The following is an 18,895-nucleotide window of genomic DNA, read 5'->3' as shown; positions in this document are numbered from 1 at the left end:
CCTGTGCTATCCTGATGACTCCCAGGCACTTGATTTATGTGAGATTACCTAGCTTGGCCTGGAAGAAAGAAACCCAGGCCAGAAAGTCCCACTGCCCGGGAGCCACCACCACTGGGCACCCACCAGGCCCGGCAGGATGGGAGCCAGCCACATGTGCCTGCCATCGCTGGTGTTGTTCACTTGGTCGATGAGTTTGTCAGGGGTCCGGACGTCCCCACATACGCCCTCCAGGGAGTTCACGCTGTCCGGGAAGGCTGCGATATCTGGGGAAGCCTGTCAGCTGTCATAACCGGAAGGCCATGTGTTTGGCACCAGGGGCCACGCTCAGGGCTGCCAGCCTCCGTCATGCTGACGGTGTGGCTCGGGGGACCTGGGGCTGCCAGCGCTGCTGGGGCTGCGGGGCTTGTGGGCAGAGCTGCTGTGGCTGCTCAGGGCAGCTGGAGGCATGACAGCCAGATTAGACATGTGTAGGGGAAACGAGCATGTGGGGCCTGGGGAGAGTGGGCGTGTGTGTGCGCGTGGGGGGCAGTTTCAAGTACAAACGGGAGGAACCAAGCAGAGAGCTGGCTGGAAAAGAGGACCTTCCCAGAACTGCCGGTGGCAGGAGCAAAACATGCTGTTGCTGCTTTGGAGGGTGGAGGGCAAACTCTGAGGCCTCCTTCTGGAAGCAAACAGGGTGGTGGCTGGATCCTCCCTTTTAGAAGGGAACAGGTTAGTGGCTGGATCCTGCCTGTCATATTTAGAAACTCACTGGGGTAACAGACGTCAAATTCTGGTGTGGGTATTCCATGAACAAGGGGTTCCATGGTCAAAAAATTTGAGACACGCTGAGTTGAACAAAGCAAAACAGCTTTCTCCCTGTAGGACTTGTCAGAGCCTTTGGAACAGCAAACTGCCTGTGGTTCTCCAAGAAGGGGCTGCAGTTGGTAGCCTCTCCCAATTCCCTCAACCACGGGACTCTTACTTTGTGGGGCTCCTGTAATTGATGCCTCGGTGGTCAGGGCTGGGAACTGCTCTCTGCTTTGTCCTCCCCCAAGAGTCATCCTCTAGTATAAGCAAAGCCCATGGTATTTTTAATCCAGGGCTCTGGTTACTCTACATTCAAGGCTTCTGCTCCTGCCCCTACCCTCCCATGCTCCCTTTGGTTTGGAGGAGCCCCCTTTGGCCCTGGGAAGGATACTGTTTTCTGACAGAGGAATTTTTTCTCCTCGCTCGTCATACAGCTCCAGGCCAGTCAGACCGATGTAATAGGGGTCGCCCCAGCTGGTCAGGAGCTGAAACTGGAAAATGACTGGGACACACGATTAAGGAAAACCAGGCATGTTCTACAGGACAAAGTAAAACAATGACATAGATAACAGATTTTTCTTTTTTAGTCTATATAGATGAAAGATTAAAAAAAAAAGATATTTTTCCTCTCACTGAGACTGAAGCCTATCAAAATACATGTACATCAAATTTTCTTGAATTTAAATTGCATATACGTATATATACCCATTCCTCATTTACCAACATGGTTAGGTTCCACAGACCAGGTCATTAGGCGAAAATTGGCATTACGTGAAAATGGAGGATGACCATATCAGATCACAAAATGGAGGATAGCTACATCATTACATAACTGCCAAATGACACCATCACATAACTGCCGAACCATTGAGAATCATGGCCCAGCCTAGCTGATACATAACCATCACAGCCAGCGTTACTCTCGCCTTGCACCTCGGCATTCGTTACTGCCAGATGTACCTTGTTAATGTGCAAAATAGTTGGATAGTAGATTTTTTACTATTGTGGTGAAAGCAAAATGTTGGGTAAAGAGACAGTCCATAAGTGAGTAGTAGATGTATATATATATATATTTTAAAAAGGAATTCAGAACCCTTCTCCAGGCCCCAGGAGACAGCGGGTGGGGATGCCCTCCAGGGACCAGGCCCAGGCTCTGCATCAAACTGGGTGGGAAACACCTGTGTCACAAACTCATTGTATGATGCTGAACAAATCGCTCCCCTGTCTCCTGCCTCAGTTTCCCTGGTTGCAAGATCACAAGAACACCTGGCCCTTCCTCCACCTGTTTCAGGTGTGCAGGAGGTGAAGGTGTGGGGAACACATGAGCTTTGCAGCATTGGGGGGATGGAGCAGTGGCAGGTAGGGCAAGGTCCCCCATAACCACCATTGCTGACAGAGGCCCACATGCACAGCTGGGAGTCAACTCCCTCCTCAGTCTTGCCCCACACGCTTCCGGCATTCCTAGGAAGCAAGCAGGCTAGGAAACCTGTGAAGTGGCAGGGTAACCCTCCCATCCAGGCAATGTTGTAGCCAGAGGCAATCTTTCCAGGAAAACAGGGTGGTGAGAGAGCCAGGCTTTATAGCCAGGCTGCCAGGGTTCATTAACCTGGCCCTGTCCCTTCCCAGCTGTGTGGCCCTGGACAAGTCACCTAGCCGCTCTGTGCCTGAGTTTTCTCTGCTGTGAGACGGGATGACAGCAGTACCTACCTCACACAGTTGTCGTGAGGACTGAGTTAATGCAGATGACACAATGAGACAGCGCTGGGCCATGGTAAGAGTCCAGAAGGTTTGAACCTGGGAATCCTCCCCACCTCCCGCCACCGCCACCGTGGCCCATCCCAGGAGATACCATCTCTGCCTTGGGTGTCCTGTGGTGCTCTGGCAGCTCTGTGTTGTGGCCTGCCTGAAAACCCAGCAGGCAGCTGAGGCCCAGACACCTCGGAGCCCTGGCGAGGCAGCTGCAGGGCCTCGCCCTCCCCTGGGGAATGGCAAGCAGCTGAGGGGCCCGGGATGTGCGGGTGGGGCAGGGAGAAGGATACAGCCGCACGGCATCAGCGGTGCCTCGTAGTCCATGCTCGCGTGCTCCCGGCTCTTCATGTGGAGCCTGAGAAAACACAAAACAGCACCATGAGGTAGAGCCCTGCTGCTCAGAATCCCTGCTGGGTTATTCAGCTGGCCACAGACCTTGTAGAAACATGGCAGCTTAGCGACCCCCTGGGATGTAGGGACAGGCGAGGTCCCTGCTTGCATGGAGTTTCCATTTTACTGGAGGGGCTGCTATACACAGGTGACAGTCATCACCAATGCTGATATGGTGCTTACTCTGCCAGGTGTCACTGTCCTTGGGGCTTGACTGACAGGGACTCTCATTCCTCCAAACAACCCTGAGAGGTGGGCCCTGTTGTATGCCGGAGTTGTGGATAAGGAAACTGGAGCAGAGAGAGGTGAAGTCACTTGCTCAAGATCACATAGCTTGTAGGTGTGGAACAGGGATGTGACCAGAGGTCGTTCAGGTGCAGAGCATACTCTCAACCACCCTTGCCTCTCTACAAACAAGGCAAGTCTGTGGTGTGATAAGAGCTATGGGAGACCTGTGGCAGGACAACGGGGCAGTGACTGGATAGGGGAAGGCTACTGCAGGGGGGTGGTCAGGGGAGGCCTCTGAGCTACGGCCTCAGTATCAAGGAGGAGGGAGCCATGGAAAGAGTCAGAGCTCAGGCTTCCAAGCAGAGGAGCAGCCAGAGCAAAGGCCCTGAGGCAGAAATGAGCTTGGCCAGGGGTGGGGATGGGGTGGGGATGGGGTGGAGGGTGGGGGTGGGGTTGCCCCAGAAAGTAGCCAGAGGGATGTAGTGGGGGTGGGAAGGGGGAGAAGGAAATGAGAAGGTGTAGGAGGTGGAGAGGGCTGTGAAGGCTTCATGATTCCGAGCAAGTGGCTTCACCAGCCAGGGCCTCAGTTCCCACATTTGTAAAATGGGCATAATAACCCCTACTTAATAGGTTTTTAAAAGGGTTCTGGAATGTATGAATACAAAGCACCCAGGTATAGCAGGCACTTGGGAGGTGAGTTCTCGCCTCCTTTCCCCTTCATGTCCCGCCCCACGGTGCTTCTCTCCCTGGTCTGCAGCCAGTCCCCTCCAGCTCTGGCCTGGATTTCTTCAATGTCAAGGGCACAATGTTACAATTAAGTGACCGTTCCCAGTGACCAGCCCAAGAACCGATCCTGGCTACTGTGGAGAGAAACTCATTTTGTTTCTAGAGCTTGGCCTCTGGCATTTGGACATCAGGGTGTTTAAATGAGTAAACTTAATGTGGCAATTACAAATTATTATGAACCTACTGCAGCTGAGACTGGGGCCAAGCAACCCCAGTGAACCCATGAAACGTTAGCCTCTATTCTTTCCTTTGAATCTTTCTAAATCAGGAACACAGAAGCAAGAGAAGGCAGGCCCTTCCCTGAATCGGCCAGCGGGCATTTCTGGAATCGAGGCAGGCTTAGCCTCTCTTCCCAGCAGGAAGTGCAATGAAGCGTTTAAAATCTTAAAGCACTCCAGACTGTGAAAAACCCAAATGGCCCCAGACAAAGCGGGCACATCCCACAGGCTTCCGGAGGGGCTCGGCTGAGCTTTAGAAAACGGCCCAGTTGAAAAGCAGTGTGTTTGATCATCATTTCAAAACCCTTTAGGTACACACTTCAGAGCTGTGTGCAGAGCAAGCGTCGTGGACGAGGAAGGAGTACTCCCACAGCCTGCTGCCCACTCACCTCCTGGCCGGCTGGGGCAGCAGGCGCGGCTGCAGGTAGTCCACAAAGAGGATTTCTTGAGCAAAATCAAAGTGACAGTTCCCCGGCCCCTTCCGGATGAGGAAGCCCTCTGCGGGGGAGACGCACAAGCCGTCCAGGGAGACGTGGACGATTTTGGCCTGCAAACACAAGAAAAACCATGTGTGAAGAGCCAGAGCCAGCGTGGGGGACAGCAGTGGGTACTCACGCTGCTGGTGCTGCGGCCGTTGGCATTTACAACAGACCCCCAAGCCTTGAGAAATGGCTTGGTCTGGCTTTTCTCCCAGGCCAGGGTCGTCCCCTCCTCCATGCCAGGCACTGTGCTGGGCAATGGCAGACAGCAGAGCACAAGAAAGATGAGGCCCCTCCCACGGTAGACACAGACATGCCTTCTCTGGCCTACAGCGTTCAGGGGTGGAACGCGACTGGGCCAAGGGCCCACCCACCTCACTGGCTGCAGGGGCCTGAGGCGCTATTATCTGGAATCAAGGGCATGAACTTGGGTGCTCTGACATCCACCATTAGTAACTGTGCAACCTCCCCACACGTCAGTAACGAGTTAACGTATGTGAAGTGCACAGAACAGTGCCTGGCACAGAATAAGCACTCAGTAAGTGTGAACCTGTCTCATTCCTTCTTCAAACCCTCACTTACACTCACCACCTCTCCTGGCACCTTCCCTGGAACAGAATGAGCCACCTCCTGCTCTTCCTCCTCATAGCACTGAGCTTGTCCTTCCTTAGAGGTTGTATTTATTGCCCAGCAGTGTCCTCGGTGGTTTCCGGGTCTCCCTGGATGGCAGAGGCCCCAGCTGGACCATCTCCATATCTGCCTCAGGGCCTGGCACACACAGTAGGTGCTTACCAAGAGCTTGCTGAATCAATGTGGATCTAGGCTAGACTGTGCTGGCCAGAAGGCCGGGATCCACCAGTAAATCTCAAGGCCTCATGGCAGGGTATGAGGGGGCTCAGCCACACCAGTGCTGTGCTCCCCTGGGTGAGCAGAGGGGTGATAAGCCAGCACCCTCTCTCTGACTATAGATTTAGAATCAGGGCTCCTGGACACCTTACCCCACCTTCATGGTTAGCAACGTGGCCCAACCACCGGCTGTACTGGTGAAGTTCCTCCTCAGGAAGTGCAGAGGGGCAGCTCCAGGCAGAAGGAGGGCCTGTCCTGGGGATCATGGGTAACTAATGTGTCCTCAGCACTCAGGCAGCCCCCACTACGTCAGTCATCAGAGCTCTTTGGGGTGCCAGTGGGGCAGAAAGGGAATTAAGGGCACATAAACCTGAAAAGTATAGGGTAAACTGGCTTCAGGCATGGCTGGAGATGGGGACCCGAGGACGTCACTAGGACCTGGGCTCTGTCTCTCTACATCTCTCTGCTCTGCTTTCTTCGATCTGATTCCAACACAGCCCCATGACTGGACTTATGACCCAGGCCTGGCCAAATTGAGACCAGTACCCCGATGGCCATGTGATTGGTTCAGGGTTGGTCATGTGACTGAACCAGAATCAACTCGTACAGCTCTTGGAGTATGCTGCCTTGTCTTGGAAGGGGAGTTCTCTCTTTTGCTGGACTTGGGGACAGCAAGGTGTAAGCTTGGAGCTTCCAGGGTTCACCCTGTGGAGAGAGTCCCCTGAAAGTGAAACCCATGACCATGCAAAGCAGAGGCCCACAAGCCCCTAACCAACCCCCAGAGCCACCACTTCCCCAGGAAGCGGCCCTGACTTCCCTGTAGAGCTGGTCCCTGCCCCTGTCCTCTGTCCATTCCCTAGGAAGTAGCTTCTATAACCAGCCCCATCTTACAGCTAAGGAAACTAGGGTTCAGAGAGGTGAAGCCATTTGCCTGAGGACACACAGTCGTGGAGGAATGAAAGGGATTTGAAGCCCTGTCTCCTGGAGTCCAAGGCCCTGGCTTCTAACCACAACCAGGGGCTTGTAACCAGGTACCCAACAGGGCCTTGGGGAGGCAGGCGTCCAAAGCATTGTTCTGAGGAGGGTCCACTGTTTCCATCACACTGAACTCGGGGATGCCCTCTCAGATCACATGTCCATCTCCTGTCTCCTCATGCCACCATGCCCACCTGTCACTGGCTTGTGGGAACCAGGCCTATGAAGCAGGGACTCTGGGCCAAGCGTTCCAGGTAGTAAATTCAGGTCGAGGAAGCTCAACCAGAAAGGCTGTGATTCACTCAAGGGAATTTAAAGGCCCAAAAGCACATCCTAAGGCAGAAGAGTATTTTTTTTTTAATGCCAATACCAAGAGCACTTACAGACGCACAGGCAGCTTTGGGAGGACTGTCGACTGCATGCTCAGCGGAGCCGTTACTGCGGCATGTGAGGCCGGCTCGGCTCCGTGCCAGCGGGGGCGAGGGTGGGCTGGCTGCCGACGCCACACAGGTCCCATCGGAGGAATTCTGTGGCATGGTCGGTACAGGGAGCCCAGAAGTGGACCTAGGACCCAAGGTCAAGCCCTGGCTCCGTCAACTTCTATGAGGCAAAGGATGATGGAAACCCGACGAGACAGGTGTTCTAATTATCCTCAGTTTGCAGATGTGGAAGCTGAGGCCCAGGGAAATCAAGCCAAAGGCCACACAGCTGGTAAGGGTCAGGGCTGAGATTCATATTTGGGTCCTTCTGACTTTCGGGCCCCAGCTGGGTCGCTCTATTTTAGGGGCCTTTATCATCCCTTTTGTTCAGAGGAGGGAACGATGCTTATTCGTTCCTACTTGCTTGCATGAGGTGGAGAACCCACAGAAGGAAAGCTTCTGATGCTCGTTTCCCTGTACTGACAGAGGGTGAGTTTTAGACGGCCGCTTATGCTTTCCCATCCAGCAGCACAAGAACGTATCGTGGTGAGCTCCAAGTCAGGCAGAGCTGCCTGGAACTTGAGCTGTGTGATCTGGAGTGAGTAACTGAACCTTTCTGACCCTCGGCTTAATACCCTGAAAACTGTAGTAACACCTGCCTGGCAGAGGCTGCGATCGGGGTCCAACGAAATGATGAAGGCCTGTGAGGCCCTCAGCACGGAGCCTGGCCCCTGGAAGCCCTCAAAGAACACAGGGACTTAATTTCCCATTACAAGTCGGGGGCTGGGCTTGCTAGAACCTCCCTCCCCGCCTCGCCCCACAGAAGACATGAGGCTCTGCAGTTTCCTGAGTCTGCCCTGGGCCCTTAGCCTGCATTTGCTGTTTGCAGAAATAGAATAAAATAGCAGCGTGCTCTCTCCCTGGTCGTAACCCCCCCAGCTCCATTTGGAAAGTTCTGGAGGATTTACGCTCCTCTCTGGCAGCCACACCAGCCATTCATCAAGGCGCTGTTTCCCTGTCAGTGGACGGAGCCTGCCACTGTTCCCAGCTTACCCCTCGATAGGTGTCCTCGGGAGATTTATTGTAGTTCCAGAAGCGCAGGCCTGTGATACTTTCAGGTCTGTCGAAGCGGATCGTGACCATGTGGTCCAGCCCTGGCGAGAAGGGGATCAGCCACATATGCTCATCCTCCATTGTGATGTTGGCTCCATCGATTAACCTGCACCCAATGGGAAAGCAGCAGTGAGATGGGGGTGGCCCAGTCCACGGGGAAGACATCAAAGCAGGGGGCCAGCACCCATTCACTTCCCCACCTTGGCCACCTGCCACCTGGCACTAGCCTGGCTAAACAGGCTCACTAAGGGGAGGTGTGACTTATTAAAAACAACAGTGAGAGGCCACGCTTCATCCGTGAGGTTAGACAAGATAAGAAAAAAGGAAAAGAAAAAATACGAGCCTATGCTTTTAAAAAGGGGCCCTGGTGGTGCAGTGGTTAAGAGCTCGGCTGCTAACTGAAAGGTGGGTGGATAGAACCCACCAGCTGCTCCTCGGGAGAAAGATGTGGCAGCCTGCTTCCGTAAAGATTTATGGCCTTAGAAACCCTACGGGGCAGTTCTACTCTGTCCTATAGGATTGTTATGAGTCAGAATTGACTCAACGACAACAGGTTTCATTTGGTTTTTTTTTTTTAATGCTCTTAAAAGTGTGACACAGCAATCATCAGGGTTAAAATAAAAGGGAAAATGTGTCATCTGTCAGGACCCTTTAACACAGTGATTTCATTTCTGGAATTTTTTTTCTCCTAAGGAAAATTTGGAAACCCTGATGGTGTAGTGGTTAAGTGCTATAGCTGCTAACCAAAAGGTTGGTAGTTCGAATCCACCAGGGGTTCCTTGGGAACTCTATGGGGCAGTTCTACTCTGTCCTATAGGGTCGCTATGAGTCGGAATCGACTGAATGGCAATGGGTTTGGGTTTGTTTTTGTTTTTTTTTGTAAGGAAAATGTAGTCAACATGTAGAAAAAGCTATCTGCACAAATGTATTTATTACAGTTTTATTTATAATAGCCAAAAAAAAAAAAAGTAACAACCTAAAAGATCCCAAGACAGAGAAACACAAGTATATTTGTATAGTTGTTAAAATTATAATCGTGATGACGATGCAGTAACACGGTATAAAATCTAGCTAGGAGTAATAGTAGCAACATCACAATCTGTCTAACTTCAGAGGGGATAACGACCAGGATCAGTACAAAGCTGATCCCTACAAGGTAGAGGTCAGACATACCTCCACTCTCCAATCTTTTTACCAATTCTGACACCAGCTATCCCTCCCACTGTCCTCTTTACTTCTCTGCTGGGTTTGATAATCTGTTGCAATGGCCACACAGAACTCACAGACCATACTTACAGTTAAGTGGTTTATTAAGGAACAGGGTACAACTGGGGACCTGGGTCAACAGGCTACCACTCAGGATCAGGATCAGGATCGGCCACCCAAGGGCAGGCTTCTCTTGGCATACACTGAGGGCAGGCTCCTCTCGGGTCCCCTCAGGACAGGCTCCTCTTGGCCCTGCCACCTGTCGCTGCCAGCTCTGCCACTGGGTCCATTCCAGGCCTGTCCCCATCTTCAGTGTTACAGCCCTTGACCCATGTTACAGCTCTTTCAGGAGGTTCCTTGCCTCTCTCTCTCTCTGCTTCTTCTTCCTACTTTCTTCCTTCTGCTTCTTCCTGTTTATTTTCCTGCTTCTTTCTGTCTTAAAAACCTCTTTGGGGTTGGCTACTTATATACACAATTTCTTGTCGATTTCAAGGCAGGGCCCCTTCCAGTGGGGTAGGACACAAACTAACCAATCCCCTCTTGATGGGCCACATACACTTCATTTGCATAGTAGGCTACAACTCTTTTGCATAGTCCATTGACCAATCCCTGGCAAGGTGCATACCACTCACAGGGCAGGTTGCAGCCCACGGCCAGATAAAAAGTATCAAACCACAAGTTGTTTACAGCTTACCCAGGAAATGTCAATCAACCTGGACAAAAATAATAAACCCTCTAGGGTAGAAAACTAGGGCAAAGGCAACTCTTCAGGGCTTACAGGAAAAAAAAATCTATCAAGCTGTTTTTCCAAAGAACTAAGGCAAAAGGGACATAAAGCAGCTCACTTCACCACACACGGGGAGTTAGGCTACAGGATGGAGGGAATGCTGACTATATTGTGGGTAAATGAGGACAAAGGCCAGATGAGATTAGGCCAAAGTCAAAACTATATTTGAGTCAGAGGGATTGGTAGGTGAATATTTTTCTCTATTTTCCAAACTTTCTATAAAATTGTTGACTTTATGATAGAATTTGAAAGAATGGTACCCTTTCTTTCTTGGGATGGGGAGAGAGATCCTAAAGCAGCAGGGTGAACTTGGCAGCTCTTGGCATGGGACAAGTACAAGAAGGGGCAAGTGTCTCTGTGGGGAGCTGGTCTGGCCTCGGTACCCCAGAGCAACCCCTAACCATTACCAGGGTGCCTCTAGCACCTTGTGCCCCTCCCAGCCACTGTTCTGAAACTGTCACCTGTCCCACACTGCACTCTCTTCCTTCCCAATTTCTGGCTCCCCCTGCTCCAGATCTCCTGCCTCATCCTCAACTCTGCCTGCATTTGTTCCAAGGACCATGCTGACTCTGACTGCCCTCATTTGCCCAGCAAGCTCAACCCAGACCCCAAACCCTTATCCTGGCTCTGGTTCATGTGTTTGGCAATATCACTGAGAGGCCTGGTCCCAGAGACAGGGACTTAACTGTTAGCCTCTTGAGCAATCGCCTACTCTGTCCCCTCATTTTTGTGAGCCTCCCCCACTTCATAGCCCCAGAATCCTGGTGACCCCAAGGTGTTGAACTGGGAGAAACTTGGGCTGCTGCCATGTTTCCTAGATTTTAAAAAAGATCTTTAAAAAATACATATTCATATTTTAAAGTTTTGGATTTGGAATAAATCTTACAATCTAAATGTTCGTCCAAGGAGGTAACGTTTCTTTTTTGTCTCCACAAGGCTGTTATTAAATTGATGGATTGTGTGTCTTACAATTGATGGCATCTTAAAACAGGAAATTCAGCAATACAACACTGTGTGTTTATGGAACTAAGCTGACGGCAGATTACCACCAGAAAACCTTCTATTTTCCTTCCAAAAGCAATTATCTCTCTGTCCTAGAAATGGGGCCATCTGGACAGGAAAATGGTTGCCCAATTATGGAAACAGAATTGCTGAAGCATTTACAGCTGACAGTGGAGGGAAGTCCCTACAGATACCCTCAAGAATACCTAAATGATACTTCCCACCTCTGTCCATGAAAAAGCCTAGAAACAATGACCAACCCATTAGCAGTGGGCATCCCTAGTGGCTAGATTATGGTCTCTAAATACCATTTCCCACTAAAAGGAACCATGGCTCTTTTGAGAAATGGCTGATTCCATTCTGGGACAAGAAATGTACAAGATGAGCCTGAAACACTTTGTCACATCAGAAAACAAGGAAGTTGTCAGAGATTACTATCTTAAAATGATTCAGGAGTCCATGTGGCTAAGCGCCCAGTGTCCAAGAAGGGGCAATTTAAGAATGGATAAGGATTAACAATTGCAATGGATTGAAACCCGACAAGCACTGTATATTTAAATCCATGAGTTTAAAATGACACTCAAAAACAAAGAAACACTTTAGAGGATGCTAGAGAACCAATTTTTTATTGTGAAAACTGACAAAGGATAAGAACCAAACATTTAGCCTGCCTTTCCTGTTTGAATTGTACCTCACGGTAACCAAACATTTGAGAGAAAAATTCTCTTTATTGAAGGATTTTCAGCAAATAAATGAAAAAGAAATGATAGGAACAGAATATCACCATTTTGCAAGCCCTAATGAGTTAATGGATCTAGGCATTGAGCACCAATGGCCATCAATGTCACTTGACAACCAGACATTACATATGTCCTGATGGAAATACACAGCAACAGCTATAAAGTTGCCCCAACAGTCAAATCTCAATCTGATCAGGCCTCTAGATCTAATTAACCATTTATAGAAAATGCTGGGGAGCAAGGAACAGATTAAACAATACCATGGGGCTGCAGCCAGTAAGGTCCAGACTCTACAGGGCAAAAAACTTGGTTTCTTCAACAGAAAAATTACAAGGAAAAATGAAAAAAAGATAGAAGGGGAACTAGAGATTACAGAAGGCTTAAGAGGCATATAAACTGATCACAACATATGGACCCTACATGGATCTCAATTCAAGCCCACAAACTGTTAAAAAAGGAAAAAAGAAATATGAACACTTGCTGGATATCTATCTGGTAATTTAAGGAATCACTGTTGATTTTTTTTTTTAGTTGTAACAATGGTACTGAGATTATGTCTTCTTTTTAAAAGTCCTTATTGTTTAGAGGTACCTACTGAAACATTTAGAGATGAAATACTATTGGGTCTGGAATTTGCTACAAATTGATCTGGGACCCATTACCATTGACGTTGAGTAGATTCTGACTCATAATGACCATGCAGGACAGAGTAGAACTGCCCCACATGGTTTCCAAGGCTGTACTCTTTACTGGAGCTGACTGCCACATCTTTCTCCTGTGGAGCACCTGGTGGGTTTGAACCACTGATCTAGAGTTCACGGGGCTCCAGGCCTAAGCATGCAGAAGCTTGATCTGCCAGGATGCAGAGGTCAGAGTGGCCTGTGGGCAGGCGATGACGGCGGGGGATGAGGGCCTTGGTGAAGGGAGCCTACCACTGACCCAGTGTGTGCTCTGGGCCAGGCCAGGAGGCACAGCTGCAGTTTAACAATCCCCTCCCCTTCCTCCAGCCATGGGAATTATTATCCCATTCTACTTATAAGGAAACCGAGGGTAGGGAGATAGTATAACTTTGGAGTGAAGTGCATAGATCCCACAGACCTGCATTCAAATCAAGACTCTGCCACTTAGCCAATTTGAGACCAGGTTTTAACTTCTCTGAACTTCAGTTTCCTCATATGTAAAATGGGATGAGGCTTAAGGATGAATACCTGTAGCCTGCTTAGCATAATCCAGAGCCTGGCATTTAATAAATGCTGAAATAACGGCAACTATAATATTGTTGTTATTATGATCATTGCTATTATTCTTGGAGAGGGTAAGAAACTTACTTAGTTAGCCTGTAAGGAGCAGAGCTGGGATTTGAGCCCCCATCTCTTTAACTCCCCTAGACTCTCATTCACACCTGCAGGCAAAGCCCAGGTCCAATGGCTGTCCTGAGCAGGGGGCCTGATCACTGGTCTGCAGGTTATGTGGTCCCTGTGGATAGATGCTATATCTGACTTCATAAGGCCAGGTTGGGTCAAGTCAATTGTCCCTTATTGTCAAGCCCAACCTGGGCTTATGAAGTCTGATAAGTGCACAGGGAAGTGCAGCCATGGCCTCCTGTGAAGCCTTGCTCAACAATCACCTCCTGCCTCGAGGAGAGGCAGGAGGCACTCAGCCTAAACACAGAGCCACCCATGGAAGGCTAACTGAGTGGTTACTGTGTGCCAGGCACTGTGCTAGTCACAGTGGAGAACACAAAAACCACTGCTGTGTCTGGAAGGACGAGAACCCATTTTGAGTCCTACTGTCCACTTTTAGCTGTGTGGTGGCCCTGGGAAGGCCATCTCCCTTCCCTGAGCTTTGGTTTCCCCTGACTGTCAAATGGGAAGACCACAGACCTCACAGGGTGGCTGTGAGGAGGTGACATGCTAGCTGATGTCTGTGCCTGATGTCAAGATGCAGACCAGGGTCCCTGAGGCCCGGCTGCTGGTAGAGTGAAGCTGATGGTGGACACTTACTTATCCAGGGTCCGCGAGTCATCAGTGTACTCGGGGAGGTCATTCAGGTCTCTAGGGGAGGCGGAGATCTGGTGCAGGCCAATAGGCAGTGCCTGGCCGTCCTTGCCCACTACCTCCAGGCCTGTGAGCCCCAAGTAGTGCAGGTCCCCCCAGGAGGCAGTGAAATTAAGCTGAAGGCCTGCAACAGGAAGCAGAGCAGTCTGTGAGTACCAGAGCTCCAGAAGCAAGTACCTAAGGTGGAGACAGGAAGAAGAATCTTCAACCTCTACATCCCACCCATTTGAAAACAGCCTCAACCATGAGTGCCTTGAGGTGGGCTCTGCTCCTTTCTTCTCCAAGGCCCTTGGGCTGCGGCATTGCTGACGGTCAGGAAACGTCTGCAGGATGAGTGGAGCAGTGCTGGTTAAGCCTGCACATGGCCTTGGGTTCTTCGCACTTATCAGATCGTGTCAGCCCACCTCACACATAACACCTTTATGTGGCTTCCCATGCTGCTTGGCCAACAAGACCTTGCCCACCAGACTTCTACCTACTTCTCCAGCCTCATTTTGTACCAGGGACCCCCCAGCATCAGCCACCCAGGCTGTCTTTCAGTTGCACATACATATCCCTTTCTCCCAACACAGGGCCTTTGCACAGGCTGTTGTCTTCCACTGGAACTCGTGTGGCTTGCTTTGGATCCCAGCTTGCTGTCTCAGGGAAGCCCTCCTGATTTCTTTGACCAGGTCAACCCTCTGTTCACAGCCGGCCATGTCTCTGTAACCTTCCCCTTCCAAGCCCTGGTCACCACTGTGATCTTGTGAACATTTGGTAAACATGCATCTGCCCCGCCAGACAGCAACCTGAGGGCAAAAATCTCATCTGTTTTTCTTGACCATTGTGTCCCCATAATGTCTGGCATGTAGTAGGAACTCAGTACAGACTGAATGATTCAACAAGTAACTAAATGCAGGCAGTTACATCAGTAAGCCACACACTGGACATAGACATTTTATGCGAATTGACCACCAACATGAGGATTAACAAGACTTCATTCAGGGTAAAGGACGTGACTTAGGGTGACGCCTCCATCCTTTTGCCCCTGTCCCATCCCTGCTCCATCAGAGACCATTTAGAATGACCTTCCATAGCCCTGGGACAGATGGCTCAGGTGAGTCATTCATTTGCCCAGAGAGCTCACACCTAATGCAGCCAAGCCCTGTTAGATATCTTGCTGCAACTACAATTCCTTAAGGATCTCCCCATTAAAGCAGGACCAAGCCCAATGAACTCTCCTTCCCTTGGGGTATGGGTAGCCTATTTTAACTATTTAGTATTTTGGGTGGCTGAGCTAAAAAGATTCACACTCTACAACTTTCACAGAATCTTGCACTGCAGAGCCGGAAAAAGGAACACTCCACGCAGCTAGTCCCACCCCATTTCAGTTCACATGAAGAACCAGAAGCCCAGAGAGGCTAAAGGACATTCTTGTGGCTATAAAGTGAGGGCATGTCACTTAACCTCCCTGGAGCTTGGTTTTCTCTCCTATGCCATTTCCCAAGATAATTTTTATAATTCCAAAGCCCTTGTTGTCTATGGTGCCAAGGTAATTCTGAGTATCGTGGGGGCGGATGAAAGACATGTGACCAGCATAGTACCAAGCTCATTCTATCTTCTCACAATTAAATCCTTGGTAGAGTGCAAAAATAGCCACAAATCCCTACCTGTGTCCTTGTCCCTTTTCCATGTGTCTTTGCTACTTCTCCCATCCAGAGATGGAGTCTTTCTCCACTCCTTGAATTTGGACCATGTGATTTTCTTTGGCCAACAGGACAGTAGAAAATATGGTACAAGAGAGGCTTGTAAAGCTCTTATAAGCTGGGGCTTATCCTATCTTTCTACACTTGGACTCTTGAGACCGCCACGTGAAGGACAGGCTGGTCTGTAGGATGATGAGAGAGACCCAAGGCCCAGTTGCCCCTGTCACTTGGCTAATACCTCCCCCACAGCCGGACATGTGGGTGAGGCCATCCTAGATCATTCAGCTGCCAGCCCACCTGCCAGCTGACTGCAGACACATGAGCACGCCCAGTAAAGCCCAGCCAAGCCAGTGCAACCAAGGCACTGAGTGATGAGCTAAATAAATGGGGGCTGTTTGGAGCCACTAAATTTTGGGTTGGTTTGTTCAGCAGCAAATGCTAACTGATATAGTACTACTTCTTACCATGGGTCTATGTTCAAATGTCAACTCCTCAGAGAAGGCTCCTCTAACTATCCAAGCTCTACGCCTTTACCCTGCTTCAGTTTTTGTTCACAGCATTTATTACTACCTGACACTATAGTCTACATTTATTTGCTTGTTTTTGTCTGCCTCCGCCACTAAGATGGAAGCTTCCTGAGGGCAGGGACTCTGTTGGTTTTGTCCACTGCTGTATCCCCAGAGCCTACAATGTTGTTGTGTGCTGTGGAGTTGATTCTGACTCATAGCTACCCTATAGGACAGAGTAGAACTGCCCCATAAGGTTTCCTAGGCTGTAATCTTTTGTAGCAGATTGCCAGGTCTTTTCTCCTGTAGAGCAGATGGTGGGTTCAAACTGCCGACCTTTCTATTAGCAGCCCAGCACTTAACCATTGCACCACCAGGATTCCTTAGAATAGTGCCTGGCATAACAAACCTTATTAAGAAAATGTTCTGCATCCTCCTTTGGTGAGTGGCATCTGGGGTCTTAAAAGCTTGCAAGCGGCCATCTAAGATGCATCAATTGGTCCCAACCACTTGGAGTAAAGGAGAACGAAGAACACCAAAGACACAAGGAAAATTGGCCCAAGAGACAGAATGGGCCACATAAACCAGAGACTTCATCAGCCTGAGACCAGAAGAACTAGATGGTGCCTGGCTACCACCAATGAACGTCCTGACAGGGAACACAACAGAGGGTCCCTGATGGAGCTGTAGAACATTGGGATGCAGAACTCAAATACTAGTAAGAAGACCAGACTTAATGGTCTGACTAAGACTGGAGGCACCCTGGAAAGCATGGCCCCTGGTCTCTCCATCACCCCAGAACTGAAACAATTTCCGAGGCCAACTCTTCAGACAGGGATTGGACTGGACTGTGGAACATGGAGTGATACTCGTGAGGAATGTGCCTCTTAGACAAGTAGATATGGGGGACCAAAGGGATGGCTTCTGTCCAGAGGTGGGAGGGGAGGGCAGAGAGAGTTAGGAGCTAGTTGAATGTTCGTGGGGAATCGGGCAGAGGGGAGGAGTGTGCTGTCGCAGAACGGGGTGAATGGTTGGGGTCTCGTAATATGTATATTTAAAAAAAAAAAAAAAAAGAATAGTGCCTGGTAATTAGGTGTTCAATACATGTAGTTGGTTTTTTTTAAAAAAAATAAATGAATGATTGATTGAAGAGTAAGTGTTCAGTAGATATCCTAAAGTGAATGAACCAAAATGAAACCACTGGGTTTCACCAAATCCATAGTCAATGGCAAAAATACATTTATTAATCATCTACTACATACCAGGTCCCGTTCTGTTTACAGGGGTAAACAACAGACCAAAATCTATGGACCCAAGGAGCTTTCATTTCAGCAAAGACAGATAATATACACATAGCAAATAAATAAATATGACAGTTCTACAGACATGTGGAATACCATGACAGATAAAACAGAGATGGGCTGGGGAGTGGCTGAGTAGGGGTTGGGTGATCAGGGATGGCCTCTTTGAGGAGGTGACATCTGAGCTGAGACCTGGCCACCATGAATTTGCATTTTTGGAAGAAGAACTTTCTATGCTGAGAGAACAGCAAAGACGAAGGCCATGAGATGGGAACAAATTTGACCCATGGCTGGAACCAAGTGACTGGGGGAGAAGGTGGAGGAAATGAGATCAGAAAGCTGGGCAGAGGCTAGCTTACAACCAGAAGTTTGGGTTTTCTTCTCAGTACAATGGGAAGTTGCTGGAGGGTTACACTTTTCAGCAGGACAGTGCCATGTTCTGATCTGCATCTTAGCAAGCTCACTTGGGTTGCTGCAGGGAGGACAGGAGGATGAACTCTACAGGGAGATTGAGGAGGCAGCTGTTACAGGAGGCTTGGACAAGGGTGGTGGTGATGAAAATGGGGGAGAAGTGGATGGATTCCAGATCTGTTTTGGAGGCATCATTGCCAGGACTTCTCAATGCCCTAGATATGGAAGTGAGGGAAAGAGGTTTTTGATCCAAGTGACAGAGTGGCCGGGATACTGTTTCCTGAGATGGAGGAAGCCTGGATTTGGATGAGAGGGATCAATGTGGAGGAAGAAATGCCACCTCCCCTTAGGAAAACAAACAAGATGGCGTCTCGGGCCCGACACCACTTTGTGGGCCTGGCAAAATACTGTGGTGCTATATCTAATTTGGGCCTGCTCTGAAAGTGACTGCTCTCCTTTTTGAACTAATATCTGTGCTCCATATTCGTTTTCCTCTGGTGTATCAATTAGTATTTGTACAAATGGAAATTAATTTTGTTCTTTCTCCTCCGCGCTTCAAGCCTCTCAGCTCCCTTCCTATTTGCCACCACTGATATTTGCAAAACTTCCAAAATTAGTGTCATCTGCAAATTAGCGTCATCTGCAAATTAGCAAGTCATAGATCCCCTTTCAAAACATTAATAGGATTAGTCGTATTTACCAATCCCAACACATCCCCCCGGTCACTTTATTAAAGCTCTCTCCATTTGCACAGGCTGCTGAGGCGGGTTTCGGATTTTGGAAACAGTGAGGAAAAAGCCAAGCGTTCAGAGAAGAGAGATTTAGAAATCACAGGCCTCAAAACAAGCGCAGAACACTTGGCTGTGAGACCCTTCTGCCTTCCTACCGAGACGAGGAGAGAAATCATACTTTCATATCACCAAAAAGGTCTCTGAGCTCCACTCCAGGGCAAAACTCTCCAAGGCACTGAAATAACATTTCTGAGAAAAGTCAGGAGCCTGGTCAGTGGGAGAGACATTTACAGAGCAGTATCTTTGAGGACGCCATCAAACGAAGGGGACCTTGGTTGCTTCTGCCTGGCCAGCACTCATTCCTTCTTGTGGTGGCGGCACTCTGATTTCCCTTGGAGAGCCTTCCTGCTCTCAGTGCACACTGCTCAGGCGCTGATCCCTGACCCTGGCTCCAGGGTGGCACGTGACCCAGGCCTG

At 49.5% G+C, this 18,895-nt stretch overlaps 1 protein-coding gene across 1 annotated transcript in view; it reads right to left on the bottom strand.

Moving 5' to 3' along the window:
- KATNIP (katanin interacting protein) overlaps positions 1-18,895 on the bottom strand; it is a 196,359-nt gene that overhangs the window by 6,173 nt on the left and 171,291 nt on the right. The window contains exons 19-24 of the mRNA XM_023741008.1: positions 13,731-13,908; positions 7,933-8,098; positions 4,550-4,707; positions 2,829-2,893; positions 1,181-1,291; positions 124-263 (exon numbers count right to left, since the gene is read on the bottom strand). Of these exons, the coding sequence (XP_023596776.1) occupies positions 124-263; positions 1,181-1,291; positions 2,829-2,893; positions 4,550-4,707; positions 7,933-8,098; positions 13,731-13,908 (818 nt within the window). The remainder of the gene's footprint in view (positions 1-123; positions 264-1,180; positions 1,292-2,828; positions 2,894-4,549; positions 4,708-7,932; positions 8,099-13,730; positions 13,909-18,895) is intronic.

The sequence above is a fragment of the Trichechus manatus genome, unplaced genomic scaffold (assembly GCF_000243295.1).
Source record: "Trichechus manatus latirostris isolate Lorelei unplaced genomic scaffold, TriManLat1.0 scaffold00170, whole genome shotgun sequence".
Classification (NCBI taxonomy): Eukaryota; Metazoa; Chordata; class Mammalia; order Sirenia; family Trichechidae; genus Trichechus; species Trichechus manatus.
The sequence above is the reverse complement of the archived record's forward strand: the minus strand, read 5'-3'. Positions and strand labels throughout refer to the sequence as shown.